We start from the raw sequence: 24659 nt of genomic DNA, 5'->3' as shown, positions 1-24659 counted from the left end.
TCCATGCATTTTGTGTGGTAATGTTGTAATAGTGTTCTTTAAAGTGTTAGTTTAATCATGAGTTACTTGCTTATAATACTCAAATAATGAAAGATGTTTTGTTTTTTTCATCAACAGAATCTGTTTTCTGTGAGTAATAATTTTCTGACATATGTGTACGTTTGCTGGGTACAATATAGGTCTTTACTTTGTGCTACAGTAACTCAAGTCAGATAGACAGATATATGTGGCCAAAAAACATACAACACAGTTTATTTTTATAATAAACATTACTAACAATACAGGACGTCTGAGGACACAGGAGAAAGGGTTAAATTAAGATGCAGTGAATAAATTACAATAAATAGTTTTAAAGCTCAGGAGAAAAGATACAAAATAATTGTACTTTTTTTTAATATTTGGAAATATTTAAAGGGGGATTCCACAAGTTTTTTCACTTGTGGATCAGGTTGCTTATTATAAGGAATCAATGTGGCCTGTGTGTTAACATCTAAAACACAGGAAAACACAACTTTACATGCTCTAGATACAATGTATGAACTTTCCCTGCTTTTTATCTGCCTATAGTTAAAATGCAAAGATAAGAGGAACCGATAAAAACAAAAATCACTGAAATCTCCCTTTTTTTTATCTAATCAAAACTAGTGAGTAAAACATTTGCAATCTCTACAACACTTTCCAGTTGCTGCATCAAATTACATCTATAAAATGGGTAACTATAGGAAACATCTGACCGACTTCGCCAGCCTTATAGCTGGCACTGATATCTTTTCCTATCTATGCTGTCATGCATCACTGCCTTATCTTTAAAGCTGCAGAGAAAACTTCAATTCAGATAACGTAATAATGTCCAACACTTACTATAGGCCTTTAGGAGGGAGAGGACAATGTGTTTAAAGTACATTTCACTTCACTTTAGATTTGACAAACTGTATCAAAGAGTCTTGTTATTTGCAAATTCTTAGCTACAAAGTGTTTTAGTTTTGTCTTTATAGTTACATAGTTGCTGAGAACCTCCTGTTTTGTACAGATAACTGCTGGGCAGCAGGCTGTAACAGTGCTTGGTGGTTCCAGGTACAGGAAGGAGATATCTGACAACTCAGGTACAGTCTGCTCACTTGAGCTTCACCTGAGACCAATACCTGCACTTTGCTAAATAAACACAGCGATCATTTTCAAAGACATACAGATACAAATATGTGAAGAAATGTATTTATTGGGATAAACCCCTTGAGATGTACCATCTCATTTTAGAGGGGGTCCCAGACAGACAATAACAAATAGAAAACAGGGCAATACAAAATATACAACAAAACATGAATCCTTCAGAAGAGAAGAAACAAACAAAGCAAACAAACAAAAACACACAAAAAAACACGAACAGTCAGACAATATGTGACGCATAACAACAAAAACTTACACTGCAACAACTTATGATGAAAAGTTAAATATCTGGGATTTGAGTCTGGGGCATGGTTATTATTGTGAACGAAAAAAAGAAAACTGGAAAGTCCAAAACATTTCTGTTAAATGAAATGAAAATAAAAACGAGGCTTTACAAAAAAGCAACAACTGACTAAAACTGCATTGTACGTTCACAAAACTACCAAAAAGAAAATAAAATTACAGAGAAAATGTCCTTAGATCTGTCTCTGACACCAGCACTCTGACTGACACATCCTTTATTGTCCGTCTCATCATGAGCAGCGCCAGGAGTTTCATTTCAGTCAGATCTCTTAACATCAGAAGTTGAAGCCCTTTCCCGTTCTTATCATGTATACTTCAAAAGAGCTTTCTTTAGATCTCTCTCTGAAACATTTACAGTACTGAGACATCTTTTGTTTCACCCTCCGAAGATTCATATTCTACCGACACACGCGCGTAAAGCTTGGTGCTCCTCAAAGAAAGTATCCTGCTCATTTTGGCTAAAGATGGTTCAGAAATATACGAATTTTTCAAAACACTTTCATTCAAATTCTGAATAAAATCCCTTCTTTTGGTGATCTGGATAAATTATAATGTGTTTATTGATGACGAGGAGGGAGAGGAGTTCCCACATGCTCAATCCACATTGACTTTTCATATAGAGAGAGAGCAGCGCGCTATACTTGAACATTCCTTGAGAAGTTGTCTGACTTTTACCTTGGTGAAAATCGAGTCAATGTCTTTCATTGTAGCCCCCTCTATTCCATTGATATAACCCTCGTTTCAGCACGGATCCACCTGTCGCTGATCAAAAAGTAACCTGAGGTATGTGCCATGACATACGCGCTAACATGCAGGGGCGTGTCCAGACTTTTTGAATGGGGGGGTAACTTGGGCACTGGCTTCTGCAGAGGCAGCATTACAGCAGTGTGAGCCCAAACACCATTACATGCATGGCCGTGGGAAGTAGGGGTGCTGAGTGTGCTGCAGCACCCCTGTTGGAAAAGGCATCACACAATCTTTTCTGGATGCATAAATAAATTGAATGAATACATTAATTAACACAATAAATCAGTTTTTTAAATATATTTTCATTGTATCATTTTCTGAAAATGTAATGCCTGAGGAAGATCTGAGAAATAATTATAGCAATTTTAAATAATTATTCATTTTAAAATGACCCGACACATGGGCCCTGTGTGTTGGATAAGTTCTGTTCAATGCGCTCAGCCTTTTGGGCCTGTTTTGGCTTGTATGCTCTTTGCTGTACAACGGGGTATGGAAGTTGCAAGTCGGGCATTTGATACATATTATAGTTGCCTGTATTATATTCATTATTGATGTGAATTTATAATGAAAAGTTCTCTTGAAAGCTTGTATTCAAACCAGATAAATAAAAATAAAATGTATGTGTGCTATAGCCTATCAGTTGCATACGTATCGCAAATGCAAAAAGAAAAAAAATTTCACCTTTTACTACAGCACCCCCAACTTAAAGCCACTTCCCACGGCTCTGATTACATGGCATGTAGTGTTGCATCTATGATGTAAAATGGTCCATATGATTAACTTTAACATAAGTCCTGCCTCTGACAAAGCAACAAGCCAAATGGAATGATGTTTTGAATTTTTCATTGTAACATCTTTTCAGGTCCTTTCAGGTCTTGTCCCTGATGAGTATCCTATCAAAAAACTAAAACTGACACTTAAAATGACAAAATCTAAACTTGAACTAAGCATTTTCAAAACTAAACCAAAAAACAGCATACAACAAAAATAAAGATGAAACAAAAATAAAAACAAATGAAACTGTTATAACTTTTGACTTGCTCATAAAGTTGCACATAAAATAACCCTCAACATAAAAGCTGCCAACCTTTATGTGTAAAAACCAAGCGGCAACCTCCAGTCTAAAAAAAATGAGTCAAATGCAGAAGTGCTAAAAACTGCTGTTCATCGAGGCTGGCTCTGGAAGTCCCAGGGCCACATACACACCAATTCAAAAAAGACGATATTCACAGCAGAAATAAACATGTTTACAGCCTGGTTCAAAAGACGAGTGTAGTCTGGATAGCTCATTTCTCAATCGGCACACACTGTACGGGGGGGCTGAATTATTTTCTGACGCAGCAATTTCAAAGATATTGAGATTACAAGTCTTCCAATGAGAGGCACAGCTGACTTGATTGACAGGCGGGAACGCTGTAGCTGTTGGCTAGGAGGCTCAAAGCCCGCTTCCCTACGTCACAACAATGGACAGCAGCAATATGTCTCCTGTCGACGATTGGCCTCAAAACAGCGCTTCAGAAACAGATTGGTTACGTCACGGATACTACGTCCATATTTTATATAGTCTATGGTAAAAACATTGAAAACAATAAGATATCAGGTGATTCTCTGTTTGACATATTGTTCTGCTCTCTTGTTCCTTTTGTCATCCAATCAAACCTTTGGCTGTATATAAATATAGACAACAGACTAACATCTCCCCTCAGTTTAAAAAGAAAAAAAAAAAGCCAATACATATATGTTATGGGCACTGACATATTGCGATGGTGAAATAAACTAGAGGACAAAAGTGATCTGAATGGTGAAGCTATAGGATTGACATCATGCCAACTCCGCTAACCAAAAAACACCTTTATCTTACAGATAAAATGACAAATATCCATCTGGTCAGTGCAGCATGCAGAACAGATTCTTGTGTTGATTTGAAGAAGACACTCATGGTTAGAAAATTATTGAATTCTCTCTGGGGACCGATAAAGTATAATCTTATCTAATTGTATTATCTTGTCTTATCTTATGGAAAGTTCAGCAACTCTCATGTCAGTGTCTTTACATTTCCTCTCATTGTTCTTCCTCTTATGCTAATGAGGTATCTCACATGAAGTTATACAATAACATACATTTTTACTGCTTGCAGTGGCCACAGAAAGTTCGGATAGAAACAACTTCACGGATCTGTAAATTACGGTAACAAGGGATTGAAGTCAAACATTGGTGTAAATTACGGTGACAGTCAGCATGCCTATATCAACAGAGCTGAGGTCCACTGCTGGATGTGAACCAGATGTTAAGAGAAATGTATGTGCGTTGTGGACATCACTTAAACCTATATAACGAACGTGTTTAGGGGCCTTGGGGGGAGAGAGACACAATCTGGCCGAGTCGTCTTCCCAAGCAGTCCGGAATGCTTGTTCGATACTGGTGTTGTTTTCCTGTAATAAACTTATTACTCTAAAAGCAAGCCAGTGTCATGAAGTTCCTTCTGCATCTACACATCATGGGCTGTCAATACACGACACTAATCAAGTAAAGAAAACTGCAGGAGCCAACATTTGTCAAAAGAGCTGTCAATCATGATGTTAAATTTTTTAAACATAGAATAAGTAATTAAAACTAAACTTCTCCAAAGACTGAGCACATTCACACAAATAAGCATAAGAAAAACTAGGTAATAATGAAAGAAAGAATGCTTGATTTTATTTATTTTATTTGTATATCACATTTCATACACAAGGGCAACTCAATGTGCTTTACATTAAAACATTAAAATATTAAAAGCATTGGTAACATTCAGACAAGCATAACAGAGCACAATTAAAATGACAAATATAAAAAAAAACAGAAAAGAAAAAAAAAATTAGAAAATTAGAAATATATTAAAAATTACATTACAATTTGCATTTAAAGCAAGTTAAAATAAGCTAAGATAGGAAAGCAGTGGCAAATAAAAAAGTCTTAATCTTGGATTTAAAAGAGGTGTGAGTTGGAGCAGACCTACAGCTTTCAGAGAGTTTGTTCCAGATATGTGGAGCATAATGACCATGTTTTGTTCTGACTCTCGGGACTGAAAGCAGACCAGTACCTGATGACCTCAGAGGTCCAGATGGTTAACACCTTTTAACAGTAAATGTGGTTTAAATGTCATTGAGCATTTACAACATTTTTCAATGTTGCACATATTTTCTTTCCTTGAAACCTTGTTAGAAACGTTTAAAACCTGAATTGCAGTAGAAAGTTCTTAAAAATCCAAATTAAAGCCCTGTATGTGATTTTAACTCAAAATTCAAGAAAATATATTGGAACCGATTCTTTCCCTTAATCCAGCAGATATATTTTCTTGACTATCCTTTTAAACTGTTCTTTGTTTTTTGCTGTGTTTACTGTCTTAAATGGATTATGTCTCAATGGTGGAGAAACACACGTTGTGAGGACTGACTGAGATCTGCAGCTCTTATAAAGCTTGTGCTGGGTATCTAAATATAGTCAGACATGACTCAACACTATACTTGTCATTTAATGGGCAGATTGCTTTTATTTTTTCCACTGGGCTGCTCAGTTGCTCAGACAACCAATGATGCATTGTGACAAAACTTAGAGAAGGAAGTGTAAACTCTGCGGATGAGACGATGATGTCTGAATCATTTTTGTGTATTATTCTGGTAAAAGCTCCAGTGAGTGCCTTCCAATAGAAAAGTTAAGATTTATGTTAAAGGGCTCACTTGGTAGATATAACCGGACATGCATGTCATTTTTGAATGTGGAGAGAAACTGTCATTCCCAGCAACTTAAAGCAACATATGTCTGTGAGGTGGTATTCAGACCTGATCATGTGGTAGAATGTAAATGTCCATGTTTCCCAACTGACCTGTGTTTTCTTGATCTCCTTTAAATCTAATACAAGTGATTTATGTACCCTGTTGTACCTTACAGCTGAAGTGTTTTTTGTTTGTTTGTTGTGTTTTTTTGTGTTAGTTTATTTGCATGAATGTGTATATACATAAAATAAGTCTATACACAATTAATCTATGTCTAATGTATTTCATTTAGGTTATTTTTTGTTGTATGTGATTTGTTTAAAGTCGTTACCACTTGTTTAATGCCAGGTGTTGGCAATACTGCTGTACTACTCCTGCTATAAAATAAAAATGTGAAAAATAAAGTGTTAAAAAAAAAAAGCTCCAGTGAGGAGTGTTTCGCTGCCATGAAACTGACTTTAGTTTATACAGATGCTTCTAAATTACTTAAAAAAGCAAATGAGACCATCAGCCATAAGACATTAAGATATTTTTAATGTCTGTGTCATCTCCCACTTCCACCTGAATTTTTAATGTCTGTAAATTAAAAGACATTAAGGTGATTAACAGCTGTTTTTTTATTTATCTTGGCAAAGATTCATATGAGTGATACTTTTAGGTATTAAAAGAAAGCAGTAACATAAAAAACATTAAAAATAGGACAAATCAGTAAAGAGGTAAGGCGGTAAACTTTGTCCACTGGGGGAGCCAAAACCAACTTGAACAGAAAGTGCCCCACAGGAGCTTCAATCTGAATCCCCTTTGCTTTACACTGTTTCATTCTTCAGGAAGTCCAGGAGGGGTTTTCCCTCACATGCGGACTCCAACTCACCCTTTCTATCTAATTAGGTAATAGGCAACAGAGAGGAGTGTCCTTCAGGTTAATAGCTTCATATATACGTCAAAAACTGTTCTTCAGTAGATTGTTGTTGACAGAGCTATAAATCTTTCCTTTCACTCAGAATATCATGTGGATACAAGGTGTAACTCTATAGACCTTTTTACGCCTTTTATCTTATACTTTACACCTTTCAGAACACTAGAAAGCATTCATGGCCTACTTATTTGATACTTTGGGTCCAATTTATCATAACTTGAAAACACTTTTCAGCACTGTAAATGTAAATGAGCTGATCCATGGAAAATGCTGTAATGATGACAGCGCACATTTCCAGTTTCTCCAGAATTGACCTTCTGCAAATATGTCTGACCACTTAATCATCATCCTGTTGTGTGCCGCTGCTTCGGGTCTATCTCAGATAAAACTCATGTGATTAGGATCACAGCTCAGAAAAACTAGAACTCCATTCAGGCTTTTCTAACAATGTGCTGACCAGGACAGAGCGGCCACTAAGTTTCACAAATTTTAATGATGGCGTGTTAACCCCAAAGAACACAAACTGCAACACGGGAGCCCAGCAGGGGATCTGCAGTTCCGGCCCAGACCCATGTGGTATTTCGCCACGCTGATTGCTCCACACGCAGACTTCAAAAAGTTTGGGAAAAGTTGTGGGCTCTGATTGGTGACCCCTGGTATGTAACTTCAAACTATGTGTTTTAACGCAACTTCCAGTAAATGATGGCAGCCCCGCCAGTATGAGTGTGCTTGTTGTAGCTGAGGTCGTGACATAAAAGCTGTCTACAGACTTGGGGAACACCCTCAATTCAATCTGTCCAAACACACAGTGCCAAAAATAACTAAATGATCTAACTGAGTTCTCCATTCTTGTTCTGTATCTTGGGCCATTTTCTCATCTCATCACAAAAGAACTGTAAAAACTACTGGGATGGTTAAAGGCAACCACAAGAAGCGCAGGCAAACATTTGGAAAAATAAAAATAAATGTGGGAGTTGGTTTTATTTTGTTGTTATGTAGCAAAGACACAATTTTTTACATAATCATACATTACAAGCACCAAGGGAGTCCTGATTTCTTCATAACTACCACAGTGTTAACACTCTTGTTTTTTATTTCCACATCATCTTATGATCATTATGACGCATGAAGTCCTAATTGTAACCATTGTGGTGGTTTCAGAATCTACTGCAGGTCTTTGGCAAAGTTTATCCAATTCTTGGTAAAGTACAGTTCCCAAGAAGAACAAGACATCTGCTCAGCTGGAATGAGACACAACACTTTGTGGTCCATCTTCCCGTTTGTAACAATTCAAACGTGAGCCCCTGCATGTGTGCCAGTTGAGGCTGTTCCTCCTCCTGGTGTCAGAGAAGGAGACCCAGACAGGGCGGGGGAGGACAGGCTAATTGGAAACAGATCCGAAGGGGGAAGTGATGATCGGCTGCGTCACACTCCTCATGTTTTTTTTGCTCCCTTTCTCTCCTGTTACTGACTCATTGCAGCTGCATTGAATTTTTGGAGTAAAGCACATCAGAGCTCTGACATCAATGATAGCTCTTAATCTATGCCAGAGGTGTTGCTAGTGGTGACCAAACAAGCTGTTTCAACGTGTGAGCCGATGAGTAACATTGATAATGGTCAGAGGAAATCCAGACACTTTTACTCATGTGAGAAAATGTTTAGTGCGCCAAACAGTTGTTTTAAGAGCTATCAGAAGCTATGACTAACAGTCTATACGGTAGATTTCTGGTTTAGATAATGTATCTTTGTTGGAATACAAATGTGTCCTGCCTGATCTAAGCCCAAGGTGTCCAAAGCCTGTTGAATATAAGTGTCATGAAGGAACCCGTGAATAAAATGTATTATTAGTATTAGTATTAGTATTAGCATTAGTATTAGTTTTAGTACTAGTGTATCATTTCTATTATCATTATTATTTCTATCATCATCATTATTATCATTATTATTATTATTATTATTATTATTATTATTATTATTATTATTATTATTATTATTATTATTATTATTACCATTTTGAATGATGCCAATGTTCCTGTGGTCATTAAGTCAAAGTCTACTGTTGTAAAATTTATGGCATAAAAGGAGCAGAGTAACAGGGAGATGAAGGATTCCCCTTATTACAAGGTTAGGAAGCCTTAGTGAGCTGGTTATTTTTACAAGTTTAAGTCCGGCCTAGCAGACAACAGCAGTACAACAATAAAGCAACACTCAGGAAGAAGAAATACTTTGGGGTTTGTTTGCCAATAGTATTTCTTTATTTTATTTTATTTTTACCATTGCTTTTTTATAGATATACATATATTGGGCATTTTCGCCTTTAATGGATAGGACAGCTGAGAGTGGGAGATGACACACAGTAAATGATTGAGGCTGGAATCGAATCTGTGACCTCTACAACGAGGGCCGTAGTCTCTGTATATGGGGCATGCTGTTAGATGCTAGGCCAACGGCGCCCCACCATTGTCTTTAGTTGTATCTATATTTTTTGATTTACATTAATGCTTTGTCTTTTTATTACATCTTTGTATTAGAGGTACCACTCAACAAGGCCGTTAGGGTTTATTTTTTGCTCCCCCTGCACATTTACTGTCACTGAAGTCAGTAGTTAGTTATATTGTTGAAATAACCTGTTATATCTTTATTATCTCTTGTTAATGAGCAGTAATGTAATGTTTTGTTTTATTTTTTTTCTTTCGTATATATTAAGAAATTAATACAAAAATACATGATTCCAGTGTGTAATGTCAACATTCTATAAGTTATGTGCAGATAACTAAACAAAAGTTTGTTTTTTCATTTCAAAATCTATTAATTTTAGCTGAAAGGGTGACAGATATAGATACTGTGACAGAGGAAGTAATAAAACATGTCATGCTTCATACATTAATAAAACAACATAAAAAAAACAAATAGGCTGTGCTGTTATCAGAGGTTACAGGACACTGTAATTGGAGCAGTTTTAAACATCCATGTAAAAGCTGAAGTTGTGTTTTGTGTTTTGTGTGCACAATAAAGTATGCAGAGTTATGTAACAACTTAGATGCCATCCTCTACAAGACTTGAAATAGAAGGAAGGAGAAAGGGCATGCACAGGTGCTTTACTTTGCTGTAAAGCTTTAAAAAAAAAAAAAAAAGGTACAAAGTCCACTACAGTCAGAGAGATCTGTACAGCAACATAAAGGGGTTAGCAAATGCAACACTTTATGCTAACTATACAAAACTGCAAAAATTCCTCACATTTTCAGGGTGGGCTGCGTACATTTTCTCCCTGACTTTGGACGGACTTTTTCCTGCTGGATCCTGAGTAAAATGTTTGCAGATATTACAAGATTCTCATGTCAGAACTTTTGAGGACATTTTCCACCAGTGAGCAAGTGAGTGGGGATGATGACAAAAGCATCAACTAACGGGATGAATAAAGACATTTGAGGTTGAGGAACGGTTGGTTTCATTGTTTACACGAACAATCGTCATCATCATGAAGGTCTGTGTTGCTTCGTCTGCTATCATGTTGTAGACATTACACTGTGGCTTTTGCTGTGTGCTTTTGATATAATGTCCTGTCTGCCAACAAGACTCAGTTCCTACCTTCCCCTCGTCTTCCCATACCCAAACCAAGACAACCTCAAATCTGTGAACAAGCTAGGAACATTTTCAGACGTAGAGAAACTTTTCAGGAGTGTATTTGTGAAAAACGCTTTTCCAACTCATATTGCTTTGCCTCAGAATACAACATGGCTGACATTAGTTTTAATTTGTCATCTAGAACATGGGCTAGGTTGCTATTTAGGCATGCTAGCTTGGAGTTAGCATGCTAGCATATAGCCTGTAGATTAAAAGTAAGCACACCAGTTGGCCATCTGTGTGTATGTTATGTAGTATGCATTACATTTGGCCTCATTGCATTTCTTTGTAGCCTATAAATTGTAATTTGTATGCAATTTTATTTTTAAAACAAATCACAGCAAACAAGGGGAAGAATATCTATACTGAAGAGAGTATGTTGTGTAAAACTTAATATTCAACTTTTATCTTGTATCTAAAATGTTTCTTTTTAATACTTTTTGCGTTTATAAGTGTTCCGATACAAATTTAATATACAAATAAATGTTATTTATATGTGTGCAAATGTAAATGTCCATCTTAGCATTAATTCGTCAAAATCCTGGAGACGCTAATCTAAGGGGTCATGACACATAACATGATTATGCTTCATTGAAATTGATTTTTTGACCCTGTAAGCCACCCAGATCCTGTGAAAAGAGACACACTAAGACAAACACCCGCTCTGCAGGACATAAAAAGGGCGCCAACACAGACATCTCCCAAAAAATATGAAATGTGTTATTTCAGTTAACAGTAGGCCTACTCTTTTTCTCAAAGGTGACATATTATGCTCTTTTTCATCAAAATATATTGGTCTAAGAGGTCCCCAAAACATGTCTTTAAAGTTTATTGCTCAAAAAAACCCTTTGAAATCAGATTTTGGCATGCCTGTAAACCCCTCTTTTTCAGCCCTGCTCAGAACAGGCTGTTTTCTTTGTCTGGGCCTTTAAATGAGAATGAGCTCTCTGACCACGCCCCCTCAGGAAGTGGATATCCCCATGGCTCTCCAGCACATTGATCTAATCTTTACATGTTGGCTGAATATACACAGCTACTCACAGACCCGCGTTACTAATCCTCTGAATTTGATCCAGAATCTGATCCTGACGGAGAGGCGCCTGCAGCAGGACCTTTCTGAACGATTGGTCACAGATTTAGTGTTTCTTGTTGTTTTATTTGTCAGTATGTCGACATGTGTCTTGGTACACAGCTACGAACATGCAGCTATGTGGTTATGCTAACTAGCGCAAGCACTTTTCCATGAAAAATAAAAATCATCCACTAGATCTTCAAATCTGCAGACATGGGGAGTAAACCTTTGTGTTTATTAAGACAGCCTACAACTAGCATGCCTCCCTCCTAATGGCTGATTTATACTTCTGCATCTCCCCTACGCAGCAGGGGCTGACGCGGACATGAGCCCCACATACTTGTGCGTCGATGTGTCCGTATCGCACAGCAATTCTCCGCCGAAACGCCTGAGGGCAGTGCGGTCTCTCTGATTGCCGGCAGCCTGCTTCCAGTCCCGCTATGATCTCTGTTTACTTTTCCACAGAGTTTCAGAGCGTGTTATGTTAATCTACAGCTGATACATGTTGCTGTTTATCATACAGACATGATTACATGAAGAATAGAGAGGAGTAGATGAAATACACGGCCGATGTGCGGCCGATGTCCAGCATCCCGGAAGTGTTGTAAATGCGGGAAAGACAAAGCCGCCGAGCAGACCAATCACAGGGCTTGCAGTCCGTGTCGGCTCTACGGGGAGTTACATTTTGGAGGAGGTGCACGTCAGCTACGTGCGTAGGCCTCTGCGTAAGTACGGGAGCTACGCGGACCCCCGGCATAGGGTACGCCGTTGATTCAACGCAGAAGTATAAATCAGCCTTAAGCTCCTTGTGAGCACACGTGTGCAGGAAATGAAAAACGGAGGAGGAGTTGAGTTGTATTTTATACAGTCTTTGGGCTGAACAAGCTCCGAGCTCTGACTTCCGTTACAGACCGGATGTCGTTGTGACGTATGAAAAACACTGAAAACTGAAACAGCTCGTTCCAGCACACATTTACAGAAAGGTGGAGAAATCAGAACAGGGGCAGAATGGATTTTTTTCATTTTCGGGGGGGTTTGTAGACATGCCAGGGACACATATTTCAGGTAGAGAACCATTAAAAAGTTGGTTTTGCATGATATGTCACCTTTAAGTCACAGTATTAAAAGACACACCACAGTTGTATCTGTCCCTTTTGAGAAGGGCAACTGTTAACCCACATTTATAATGCTGAAATAAATTGAGAAAAATGAAAAGCATCCCAAGAATAAAGATTGGTGTAAATAACTTAAAAGGGAACCTCACAGAAATTAAAGCTACTAATGTCGGTGTCTGGTGTTGAAGAGAGAGCACCTTTGACAGCTATCAGCATTAATATCACTGAACTTCAATATTTGCATTACCACAGCCAAAAAATTCCCAGTAATACCTCACACTTCTCAATTTAATCTGTGTAAAAATGAGAAAAAGACAAATCAAAAGCAGCCAGGACTGAGTTTCGTGACTGAAGTACTCCACAACGCCAGAAAAACTCAGATGATTTTATTTGGACATATAAAAATAATGTCTGTGACAGTAAGAGAATTTTGAGTCATTTGGTTTAGGGCCATCAATAAAAAGTCTGTTGGCAGGCATCGGGGGGTCAATGCAGAGTAGTGCAAAGATTTATCGTTGGCTTGATTGCCGTGTTAAAAAATGTAACAAATTCAGCATAAATAAAATATGAGTTACAGTTCCACTGAATTACTTGAAGATAATGTTTGCCTAACATATAACATACAAAGCAATGGAATGGTCGAAATAACTTCACAAATGTAAACCTAAAAATATGTAAGAGAAGAATAACTACATCTTAAAATGTGTTCTGACTGAAAACCCTGACAATTATGGGATATCACCAGCCACGTGCATGATGAGTTTCATGAGTCTCTCTCCTCTCTGGTTGGTCAGAGTTTTTCCTCACTGTTTACCTACAAAGAAGAGCAAACCCCTGAAGGTTGACCTGTCAATCATTGAGATAAAATATACATTGATTGTACTAATGATGTCTTTCCCTGGTTGTAAAAACTCCCTCTGTCATTTGGAATCACTGCAAAATGTGATAAACTCTTGAATTCATTGATCTTTTTATGGTGCTTGCAGATTGTTTTTAACTATTTTATCTCTACCTGATACAAAACAGCCCAATCAAGATTTCTTTGTAACCTGTCAGGGTGTAACAGGAATTCTAATATCCGAACTGTGGAAGCTTTTTCTACGCTATTTTCATGCTGTAACGCTTATTACTTAACCACCATTTTCCAAATGGATTTTTTATGTCTGCACACTTTGTTTTTCACACATCGACTTGCATTTTGTGTATCCAAAGTGATGCATTGTAAGTGTTTCTTTCACCATTGTTGTTCTTTGAAAAAGCTTTCGTCATTCTGACCAAACAGAACACCCAATTTATGTAACGATCTCTTAATAACAGAATTGTGAAGAAAAGACATTTAATCTTCTTTTGTGAGCTTGTTGTGTAAGACATTACAGTCAAGCCTATTTTCAGCCATTGTTTATTCAAGCAATCTAATCATTAACAGTCAATTCCCTCCTCATCCACGCCTTTCATCAGAATGTACAGATCTTAAAGCATAAATACAAAGGTAAATGACAAATGTCCACTTGACTTTTAGAAAACATTGTTGGTTGGGTCAGACACTGCTTTGAGAAACCACCAACAGCTAATGTATGACGCTGTTTCTGAACTGGCATGCTTATTTAGTCAATTGGATTGTTATGATGTGAAGAAAAGTCACTCCCTCTCTACCTTTTATTAGATGTTATAAAAAATGTGTCCATGTAAAACAAAAATAACAGTTAATTGCAATGTTATATGATTCATGTAGAGATAATTTCACTAGTAAGGACCATGCCATAACATTATGTGTTTCAATATCAAAGGAAAAATCAGCAGTATGTATGTATGGTGTGACTGATGTATGTATGTTGTGATGAGTGATGGAGGTGGAGGAATGATCTTGTGTGTTTGGATGTGCTGAAGGCTCAGCAGAGGGAACCCCAGATTGGGGGTTCCGTCTCAAGCGTGATTCTGCCCGAGCTGATCTCAACCTAGAATTGGACAACTCATTAAAATGCTGTGGTCCTGCCTAGCTCGTAAAACTGAGAAGTTGTACGTGTTGTCACTCTTCATACTGATAGTGAGTAGGTAAAACTACATTCATATGATTGATACAAGAATCTTTATTCCACAAACAAGATTTACCATTCCAAAAAGGTTTAAAATAAACATATACATTTATAAAAGATAAAAAGTGCAGGCCAGCAAAGGATGCCAGAAAAAAAATGTGTGTAAATATAATATACATGATGAAATAAAATAAATCATTACACTTCTAAAGAAAAAGAAAAACATTGGAAAACATCACTTTTATTTGGTCACATTTTTCAATTCATTGTACAGATTTTTGATTAATTAATTTTGCCACCATTTAAAAATATGAGTTCTATAACCAATCGAAATATCTACTGATACTACTATATGACATAGAAAAGAATCAAAGACCATTCTAAGGAAATTTAAAATGATTTCCTTATAGTTGGACTTGTAACTGCTGCCATCTGGCCAGTATCAGCTCAGGTTGGCCACACACTAGACAATTTTAGGCCAGATTTAGGGACCAATTCGCCACCAGGGGACCTGTTATCATAAATATCAAACAAGATTGATTTCTACAATTTCAGGACGACCACCCTCGGAAGGAGTGCCTTTGGAATACTGAAAAAGACCAGCTTGTGGAGTTATTCTCCCTTTTTCTTTTACTTGTTTTTCACACACCAGGATCGCCCTCCATGTTTGTTAATCTACTGAAGTCACATTGGATTGTGCAAGCTTCTGTGAGATTTAATGTTTGTGAAATTGTTACCACAAACGTTAAGTGTGTGGTCTAGCAGTGTAAAGGAATCGTCCATTGTGTGATTGTAAAGGAGGACTCGGAGATTTGAACTGTCCTAAAGTATGTGGTCTCCAATGGTTTTTAAATCCGCTAATAAACTCAGTCAGGGAAGTTAATGAATTGAAGATGAATATTTATTTTAAAGAGATGATGTGATGTTGATTTATTGTGAAATGTCTCTTTGGGGCTTTAACTCTACATGACGATAGAGTGATCAAAGGGTGTCTGCCCTGAGCTACAGCAAAATCTATTTGGCGTCCGAGCACTGGTAGTGGAGGTGTTGGCTGGTGTCGTATGAGTTTGATGAGATGATTAAGCTGATTAAAACCACAAAGACTGCACAGTGAATTGGAGATGGTTGATAGAGTGCTCTAGGGCTGGTGAAGCTGTAAAACTTTGAAGACTTGCAGCTACGGGGAGACTGCTGAAGATGTTGTCTTTGGCTGTTGATACTGACATAGCTGCAAAGACTGTGCAGGGATGGGGAGGAGGTGCATCAATGAACTGGAGAAAGAGGAGGCCATATTTTTTTTAAAAGACAGAAGTGATACGATGGGCTTACAATGATGGTGCGTTGCAGTGCTATTGGACAGATATGACCAGGTGAGGAGAACAGCTGATGACTACAGGAAATACAAGTTGGAGTGAGCACAATAAATGAAATGAAAAGAATAAAGAAGTAGCATGCAGAATAAAATCTTCCTGACTGAACTTTTGCTAGAGCTCCATTTGGTTGATCCAACGGATTGGAACCTCAAAAAGGTGAGCAGGACCCAATGCAGCACCTGATTAAAGTCCTCTGCTCTGTCACTTTGGAGTCAGTTGACTTAACTTTGTCACTCTACCAGTCCTTCATCACTACCAGATCCCCTTCTGTTTTGTGCTTTCTTCATTTCTGTCTCCTGCTCCCCATCTATGTCACTCAGTTCCTTCTATAAACCTCCCTCTGTGATATTTTACTACTATTTTCCTCTTTTCATTGCTGGTGACTGATCCACCATTTATCATAAATCTAAAGCCTTGTGCTCTCTTAAAAATTTAAAGCAATATCAAAAATATCCTCTACGTTGTGTACCAACACCATTTTTACCACAGTGTCAGCAGGCAGAGGTAAAGTGTGCCAGAATCCTCTCTGTTGATTGTTTTTTTATTTTTCATATAGGATGAGGTTGTCTCTAGCAACCCTTTGCTGTTAAGAAACAAAAAGGTTTTGACCAATCAGAATCAACTTTCTCTACTGCACTGCTCTACAGGGTCACAGTGACCTGGTCTGCCCTGCTTATGCCTCTGTTACACCTACAATGCCTGCATGGCGGTGGAACTACTTAGTCATCATCACTACATCATCACATCTTTGAGACATTCAAAGTGAAGGCAAAATGTCGCAAGGGAGTAAATATTGTGCTTTTATATGAAATGGGCTCAAGAGTGAAGATTCACTGCTTTGTCTACATGAGGCGCCAAATTCAACACAAATTGTGAGTTGCTCACAGGAGCTTTAAACTGTAGGGGAGTTTGTCAGGCCACTTATGAGCCTTTGCTTAGTCCTAAAAATGTAAATGAACCAATTTAAGGTGATTCAAAAAAATTTAAAAAGGTGGCCCTTTTTTTTGTCATAAAGCAGATATGTACATGGTGTTGTGCAACAGGGGCGATTCTAGGATCGGATGAGCACACAGAGAGCTGCCCGGCCGGGCAAGATCAATTTCCCTGTTTTGTACATTTTAATGCAATTTCATTCCCACATTTGTGAAAGAAAAACACTTTTTGGGAAAGTCTGTAACTAAACCATCAAATCTGATTAAGATTATTTAAATGCTGAGCCACAGCAAAAGAGAAATGGATTGGAATCATAAAAGAAACATATGGTAACCCTTATTTCTGGGAAAAGTTAACTAATTTTGATACAGCAGCTCCTCAACATATACATAAACAGTATGTATGTTTCTGGAGTAAACCAGCCCCCCATAGTGATTAACAAAAATACAAAAAATTGACATTGGAATTATTTTTTGGACTATCATCAATGCACAACATGTAAAACACATGAACAGAAATTGACTTTTCAATGTTTTCTCTACCTTTCCTTCTTGTCTGGATTTTATAATTTGATAAGTTTTGCGTGCCACTATTCTCTGTTTGTTTTCTTACCTGGTTCTTCCTGATCTTGCACTCTCTCCTCTCCTTCCCCTTTTTCATCTCTCCCTCTTTGGACTGACAATAATCCACAAATAGATTGTATACAACTAGATGAAAGATTACATAAATATTTAAAAATACTAATAATAAACTAATAAAACTATATATAAATAAATAAAGTCCTCTCTCTGCTCCTCTCTCTCTTTTTGTACTGTCAACCAAAAGGCAAATAACCACACAATGCTTTTTATATCTAATAAGACATAAACTGATACATTGATCCAACTTACAACATCAGCTGCTGTATTTTTGTTTGCTTGTTAAAAAGGACATACAGGGAAAAAAAATAATGATAATAATATTAATCCCTCAAATTTTAGTGGTGACTGGGATTCAATTTATGGGTGCTTCAGCAACCCCAAAAATGGGCTAGAAACACCAATGTTGTGCAACAACATTTTGCATTAATACCACCAGGGTTATACAACTAAATCACCATTGTGAGGTTGTATCCTGACTCCACACGCATAAAGGTAAACCTGTGCAATTGAGCCCGCCCATTGCGTAAAAACTAGTAGGAACCTTGACTCAGACAATCATGGATCCTTTGATAACTTCACTTTCAGTTTATTGGAAATGTGTGTGTGTTTTCATCACTGCTCCTGTTGCTAACCAGTGACAGCATCAGGGGTCATCTTGATTAGAAGTCCCAGTGAGGGAATCCTCCCATTTTGTGGAAAAAAGATAGCCCGTTATCTAACGGTGAATGGAAACTTTTTTTTTTTTCTCCCAATTTACAGGCCTGGGTGTACTTTGCACCTTCAGATTATCCTATCTTATCCCGATCATCAACAGTCTTGTAAAGATTGTGAATATAGCTTTGTATGACGGACACCATGGGGCTACACTGCCATACCGATGTCGGCAACTGTGCCAATGCTCTCACAGATACGGGTTATTTTTAGGATGCTATGCTGTACAATTAAACCTAATTTTAGGTTGTTGTTTTTTTTTAACTTTCAATTATGTTTCCTCCTTCATGTGTTATGTAACTCTGTGCCTCCCTTTCTCATAAAGACCGAGTGTTAATCAGTGCAGCAGTAAACATTCCTGGCTCTTCATTGACTTTTTTTTCATGTGAAGGGTCCTCCTTCTCACTTTGGGTCTGCTTGCAAACAGACAGACACCTTGTGTGTGCTGTGTGTGCTTAGATGCATGACCAAAAGAGTAAAAAATCCCAAACTAAATCAAATCTGAGTCTTACAGAGGACAGAAGTGGATATATATGATAAGAGTTGAGGCATTGGCAGGAAGAGTGGAGGAGATTCTGACACTTATTAAATTGTGAAAAATAAACAGGAGAAGTTTAAGCTTTTCAGGGCATGTTTTTAGTTTGTCTTATATGAATTGACGTTCTCACCATGCGATTTGAACACATACATTTATATTGAGTTCATAGATATTCCTTGTCCTCCCTGGTAGACAAAGGGCTTTAAAGTTTTCTTTTGACAAACAGTAATGTTATTTTTTGGAGACACTTACAATCATTTTGTTAGTTGTCAGTACTGGATGTATTGTGGTGCTGTTTTTCCTTCTGGTGTTGTGCTATTGAGTATGACATAATGTGCTTTTTCCTGATGACACTGATATGCCAGGTCAAATTGGTGTTATTTTATAAATAATACAATTTTAATACAAGGAAAATGCAACCATTCATATTAGAAAAATATTTTATTTTTGTATATACAAGATCCCCAAACCATCGTTGTTTTTTTTTGTTCACATTTTCAGTCAACTTCCAGCCCTCACAGCATGTATACTGCTGAGATAATATATATAAAAATTGACATGTTTCTGTCCATTCTCTTCTGTAATATCAAGTTAAACAAAGTGCATCATACACAGTACACCCATACCATAAAGAGAGTAGGGAAACAGCAAATAGATCAAAAATACAATATTTAAAGAAGCATCTGTCAGCATTGTTCCAGGCTGCAGTAAGTGACAACATATTTCAGTCTTTAGCCACAGCATCTTTATGATTGTTCAGTTTTCTCACAGAGGTAAGGTTTCTTTTTTTCTATTTGTAAATCGTTCCCACTGTGCAGTACTTCAACTGCCATTTCTGCATGTTCAAGTAGGTCTGCAGAAGTGTAGAAAGTGCCTTCAAGGATCCAGTGCAATAACAACAACAGTGGTGAAGTAATGGTCGCTAAAGTGACCCAGTAAAGCTCGTAAGTGAAGTTTATAATTACCAAAAACACAACACAAGATCCATTACCCTCACCCTAAAATACAAAATAATAGATGTTATCTAAATAGCACTTTCAGATCTTTGGATGTGAGGAATTAATATCTGATGGAAGGTCATCTCTGCCACAAAAATCTGTCCTAAAGAAACCTGAGAAGTGCCTGGGCCTGAGGCCCTCAGTACTGTTTTCGTTTTAATGTGCAACAACATCTCCATATGAATCATTTGTCCTAAACACTCAACCTAACAGTTTTTACTGATTTTTTCGTCTGTTTTTAAAAAGTGCTCTACTCCTTTTTCTTTCCTTTTTTTTAGCAGCTGCAAAAAAAAACCCACTCCAACAGTTACTTTAATATATGTCAAAATAAATAAATGAAATAAGATATATGGTTAAATTTCAATAATTTATCTACCTCCTTCTTCACTGGACAATCTAAACCTACACATTCAATGAGTAACTTTTGGAGCGTGTTCTTATAGCCCTACGAAACCACACCCAATAAAGGCTTATCATAAACAGCCAGTAGCATACGTAGGCAACACACCCAAAGACAAGAAAATCAATCTCTGCTTTCTTGGCTGCAGTTGACCAGTCCATCTGACTTTCCTTGTAGATTGTGTAACCCATCCCTCCAAGCAAAATGGCTGACCACACTGACAGAGGGAGGAGGGGCATATAGTTCCCTACAATCTTACGCCTGCCCGATGTCCCCCAGCTGCTTTTGTTCATGGTGAGAATGGCAAAATACTTTGCAGGCAGCAGACTGGTCATGTAAAGAGCCGAGTACAGGGACATGAATACCATCACAAAGTCTCTACGTAGGATGCAGGCGTAGGCTGCTTTCACCAGCCCAATCAGCTGGATGCAGCACAGGATCCACAGGATGTCCCACAGCGTGCCGGTCCAGAACAGCTGGATGATGGTGGCGGTGACAAAGAAGGGGAAAATACCTGAGACGATGGACTCGTAGGTCATCCACAGGTGGTGCTTGTGCCACCACATTGCATTGTAGAGCCACTCTCGGAAGTAAGATTTAGTCCAGCGGGTCTGCTGGTTGAGCCAGCGCAGAAACTGAGCAGGTGTTTCTGTGTAGCATTTAGAGCGAGCAGTGTATCTGTAAAAAAAAAAACTAATTAGATCCATGAAACATTTATTTGTACAGTAAAGACAACTCCCTCAAGATAACTGCATCTTATGTAATTCCTTTGCATGTTGTTGATAAGCACAGTTAGGGTGATGTACTTCTGATCCATGTACCATAGTACATTGCCCCCCAAAATGAAATGTCAGGGCATAAACATGTGACACAAAAAACAACCTCAAGCTAGCATCATTTAAGCAATCTGTGTTTTTGTGACAGAATTTTTGACTTTTAACCACACTAGTATCACAGGGGTATTCTATTTCCGCCAACATTCAAGTCTCAGTATCAAAAGACAAAAGATCTCTATCTGTAAGCTTCTTACTTTGTGGCATAGCCAATGCTCAACATGCGGTTGGTAAGATGTCTGTCGTCCCCGAACGTGCAGTGACTTCCCAAAAACGTCTGATTATACCATGACTCCAGAAACGTCTGGAGGAGGTCGTTCCTATACAGACCTGTAAAAAGAAGCGAGGTTAAACCATGACTATTACTGCTAACAACAAAACAAACAACAAAAATAATAGTTTGTTTTTCTTACCCAGAGGGCCACTGATGCAGGACACACAGTTGAAGAAGGATTGGCAGGACCTCTCGATGTTGAAAGCCATCCAGTACCTGAGGCTGCTCATGAAGCTGATGTAAGAGTCTTTCTGGTTGAGGATCATCACGTCGCCCCCCACAGCGCCGTACTTCTGGTTGCTCTCCAACACTTTACACAGCTCCACTGTGGCCAGAGGGTCCAGCTTAGTGTCCGAGTCACACACCTGGTGGGGGAGAAAGAAGATTATGTCAGGAATAGTTCTGTTTTCTTTTAACAAAATAAGCACATCTGAAAAGATTACAGCATGGTTATAAAGAAGACTATGTACCTGTATGTAGTCCACTGAATCCCCAAGAGCTTTGAACGCTGTGTACATCACCTCCCGCTTGCCGCCCCACTTCTGCATGATGCACACACACCTTGTTGTCTTGATTAGGCGCTCTACCTCTTTTCTCTGAGGATCCTCTACCATTACATAATCAGCATCCTCTGGGCTCACTGCTGGTCCCATTTCCATATCTTGCTCGGACTGCATCGGGTCCCACGTGTGGTAATTGTTCTTCCACACAAAAAAGCCGGGGTCTTGGTCAGCAAACACCTCTCTGAACATATCCATCATATATCGGTCATCATCTGAGTTCCCGTCTATCACCATGATGATGCGCAGCAGCTCAGGCGGGTACTTGAGGGCCCTGATGGAGTTAAGGCACTCTCTCAGATAGACGGGGTCCTCCTGGTAAGCCGATATGGTGAAGCCAATGGTTTTGGTGAAGGAGCACTCCTCTGTGCGAGATTTCATCCGCCGGTGCTCAATGAAGGCGAATAAGCTCTGGACCAGCACGTGCAGTGTAAGAAGCAGTCCGTAAAAGCCAAAGGAGATGATTCCATATGGAGAGGTCGCAATCTGAAAACCTGCCACATAGGCCCAAATCATCACACACAGGACCACCAGAGCGAAGAGGAAGGTGAGGATGGTGCGGAGGATTGACAGCAGCTTCTTTAATAAAGGTTTAAACTCCATTGTGTTTCTTTTCCTGTTGGAGACAGAAGACAGCACCTGTTAGAAAACCTAAGAAGCACAAAGGATGTATTCTTACTGATCATAGTCATGCCAAAAATGCGCACTGACATGCAATATTGAGTGAGGTGGGGAATAAATGGAGTTAATTGTTTATATATAGAAAGGTCTAAATTTGGTCTACTATTTTTTTTAACTCCTGACTTTAAATCTGTTCATTATCAGTGCTCCACTGTATTAGAACATATGTCCAATAACAGGAGACACACTGCAATCAGTATTAAATAAGTGCTTTTGCCTTATTCCTAGTATTAGTTAAAGGTTTGTAATATCATTAAATAAGACGTGTACCTGGCCTTGTCAGGTGAATGTGGTTTACATTAAGGTTCAGAGATTTTTTACTTGGAATCAGACTAAAAACGTACTTCATTTAAAGTTTTCCAGAGTATTATCAGCAATAACATAAAATGGTTCAGATCATTTTTTTACTCAACTTATCAATTTGAAACTATTGTTTTAAATAATATCGCACTTTTAAAAGTTGAATTTATCAAAAAAATGACATATGTCAAAGTATGAAATTATGTTTTATAGACTGGAATCAACAGAAAAAAATATCTTGTTCTTTTGTTACTGACCAAAACGAAATACCTGTGCTCATCACCTGTAGTTAGCTGCAAATGTTACATAATTCAGAGTTGATATAGCTTTTAATGTAAGCAGCAGATATCCTACCGCTTGCAAGAATCCGTTTTTTATTTAAATAGCCTTTTTTTAAAAAAATATCATTAACACTGATTTACCATTATTCTACTTTTTTTTGTTTAAATTCAAGTGACACCCGATCACTCGCAATTTATTAGCACCTCAGATATAAAAAATAAATTAACATTAACATGTTAATGTTTCAAATATTAATTTATTAAATGTTTAATCATACCTGTTTTTAGGTTCCCCTTCTTTTTGTTTCTGCTACATCCAGTCCGTGTTTCTCTTGTCTGGTGACTCTGAGGGAAGTTGGTGGACTTTATAGTCTAAGCTTCCAAGTTCAAGAGGATGAAACCACGTGCGCGCTTTTTATATGAAGGGATTTTGCGCGCCCCCGCTGACTCAGCCCTGCGTCAGGGGGCGGTGGTCCCGCCGGCGGAGGACATCCGTGAGAGCAGTGCTCTGTAGGTCTGTTTTACTTTACCATAGAGATGATAAGTTTGTGATCAATACAACTTAAAGATGGAGTTTCTCCAAACTCTGCATGTCCTTCATATAATCTAGGTAGCCTATAGAGAAGACATATCAATATATTTGGCAGCAGACTGTTCTACATGTTTGTCCACATTCTGTTGTTTTAATTCCTGCTAAAAGTAGCCTTTCACACATTTTGTGTCATTCTCGATGTGTTTAGGTTAACAGTTTTTCTCCTCTGAATCTACCTCAGAATGAGTTCATACCTAAGCTTTCTTGATGAATAAATGTATATGTCCTTGTTTCTTTTATGCATGAACAGATTGCCCTGCAGCAAGTATGTTCATATGGTGGTCAGTCATACAAGAGAGAAAATATCACCATTAGTCTTGTGCGTCCAATGAACATAGTGTAGTGCAGTGTAAAGATCAGAAGTTCATCTACTATGTGCTGATGCTGCTCTCTGCTGGCTGCTGGCTGCCACTACAAGAAGCAAAAAAAGAAAACAAAAACAAGGTGGTAGTTAAGTAGTAGGAAGAAGTAGGGGGGAGAAAGGCAATTGTTTTAATAGGAGAAGATAACAAGTAGTAATAGAACAAAGGAACTCTTTACTTTGTGCTATTTATTTCTGACTTCAGAGGAGAAAAGCTGTCTCCTGTGATTCACTGTGCTGCTGCTGCTGCAACTGTCCCGTCCTAACCATGATTACATCCCTGTAGAGTTTCTTTACAGGGAAATTTGTTGACCGCTCATGAGGGTCCCCACCCTTAGCCACAAGAGCTGGCCGAGCCGTCAACATGCTTCATGTCAAGACTGGAATAGAAGCCACCAGCAGCTGATGTCATGTACGAGGGCTGTGCCAGTCTGTGTGTTCAGAGCAGGGTAAC

At 38.2% G+C, this 24659-nt stretch overlaps 1 protein-coding gene across 2 annotated transcripts; it reads right to left on the bottom strand.

The window, feature by feature from the left end:
• Positions 1-19347: 19347 nt before the first annotated feature.
• Positions 19348-23680, bottom strand: has1 (hyaluronan synthase 1). Of its 2 annotated transcripts, none has more exons than XM_034697584.1 (5): positions 23531-23680; positions 21901-22641; positions 21570-21795; positions 21354-21486; positions 19348-21001 (listed from the first exon to the last, which is right to left on the bottom strand). In XM_034697584.1, the coding sequence occupies exons 2-5, from the start codon at positions 22591-22593 to the stop codon at positions 20326-20328; spliced, it is 1728 nt and encodes a 575-aa protein (XP_034553475.1). In that variant the 5' UTR covers positions 22594-22641; positions 23531-23680; the 3' UTR covers positions 19348-20325. The 2 variants fall into 2 exon arrangements, with proteins under 2 accessions (XP_034553475.1, XP_034553474.1); XM_034697583.1 differs by having other exon boundaries at positions 21901-22606; positions 23531-23679.
• Positions 23681-24659: the final 979 nt, after the last annotated feature.

The sequence above is a fragment of the Notolabrus celidotus genome, chromosome 12 (genome assembly GCF_009762535.1).
Source record: "Notolabrus celidotus isolate fNotCel1 chromosome 12, fNotCel1.pri, whole genome shotgun sequence".
Classification (NCBI taxonomy): Eukaryota; Metazoa; Chordata; class Actinopteri; order Labriformes; family Labridae; genus Notolabrus; species Notolabrus celidotus.
Note: the sequence above shows the minus strand (reverse complement) of the source record. Positions and strands in the feature narration are given on the sequence as shown.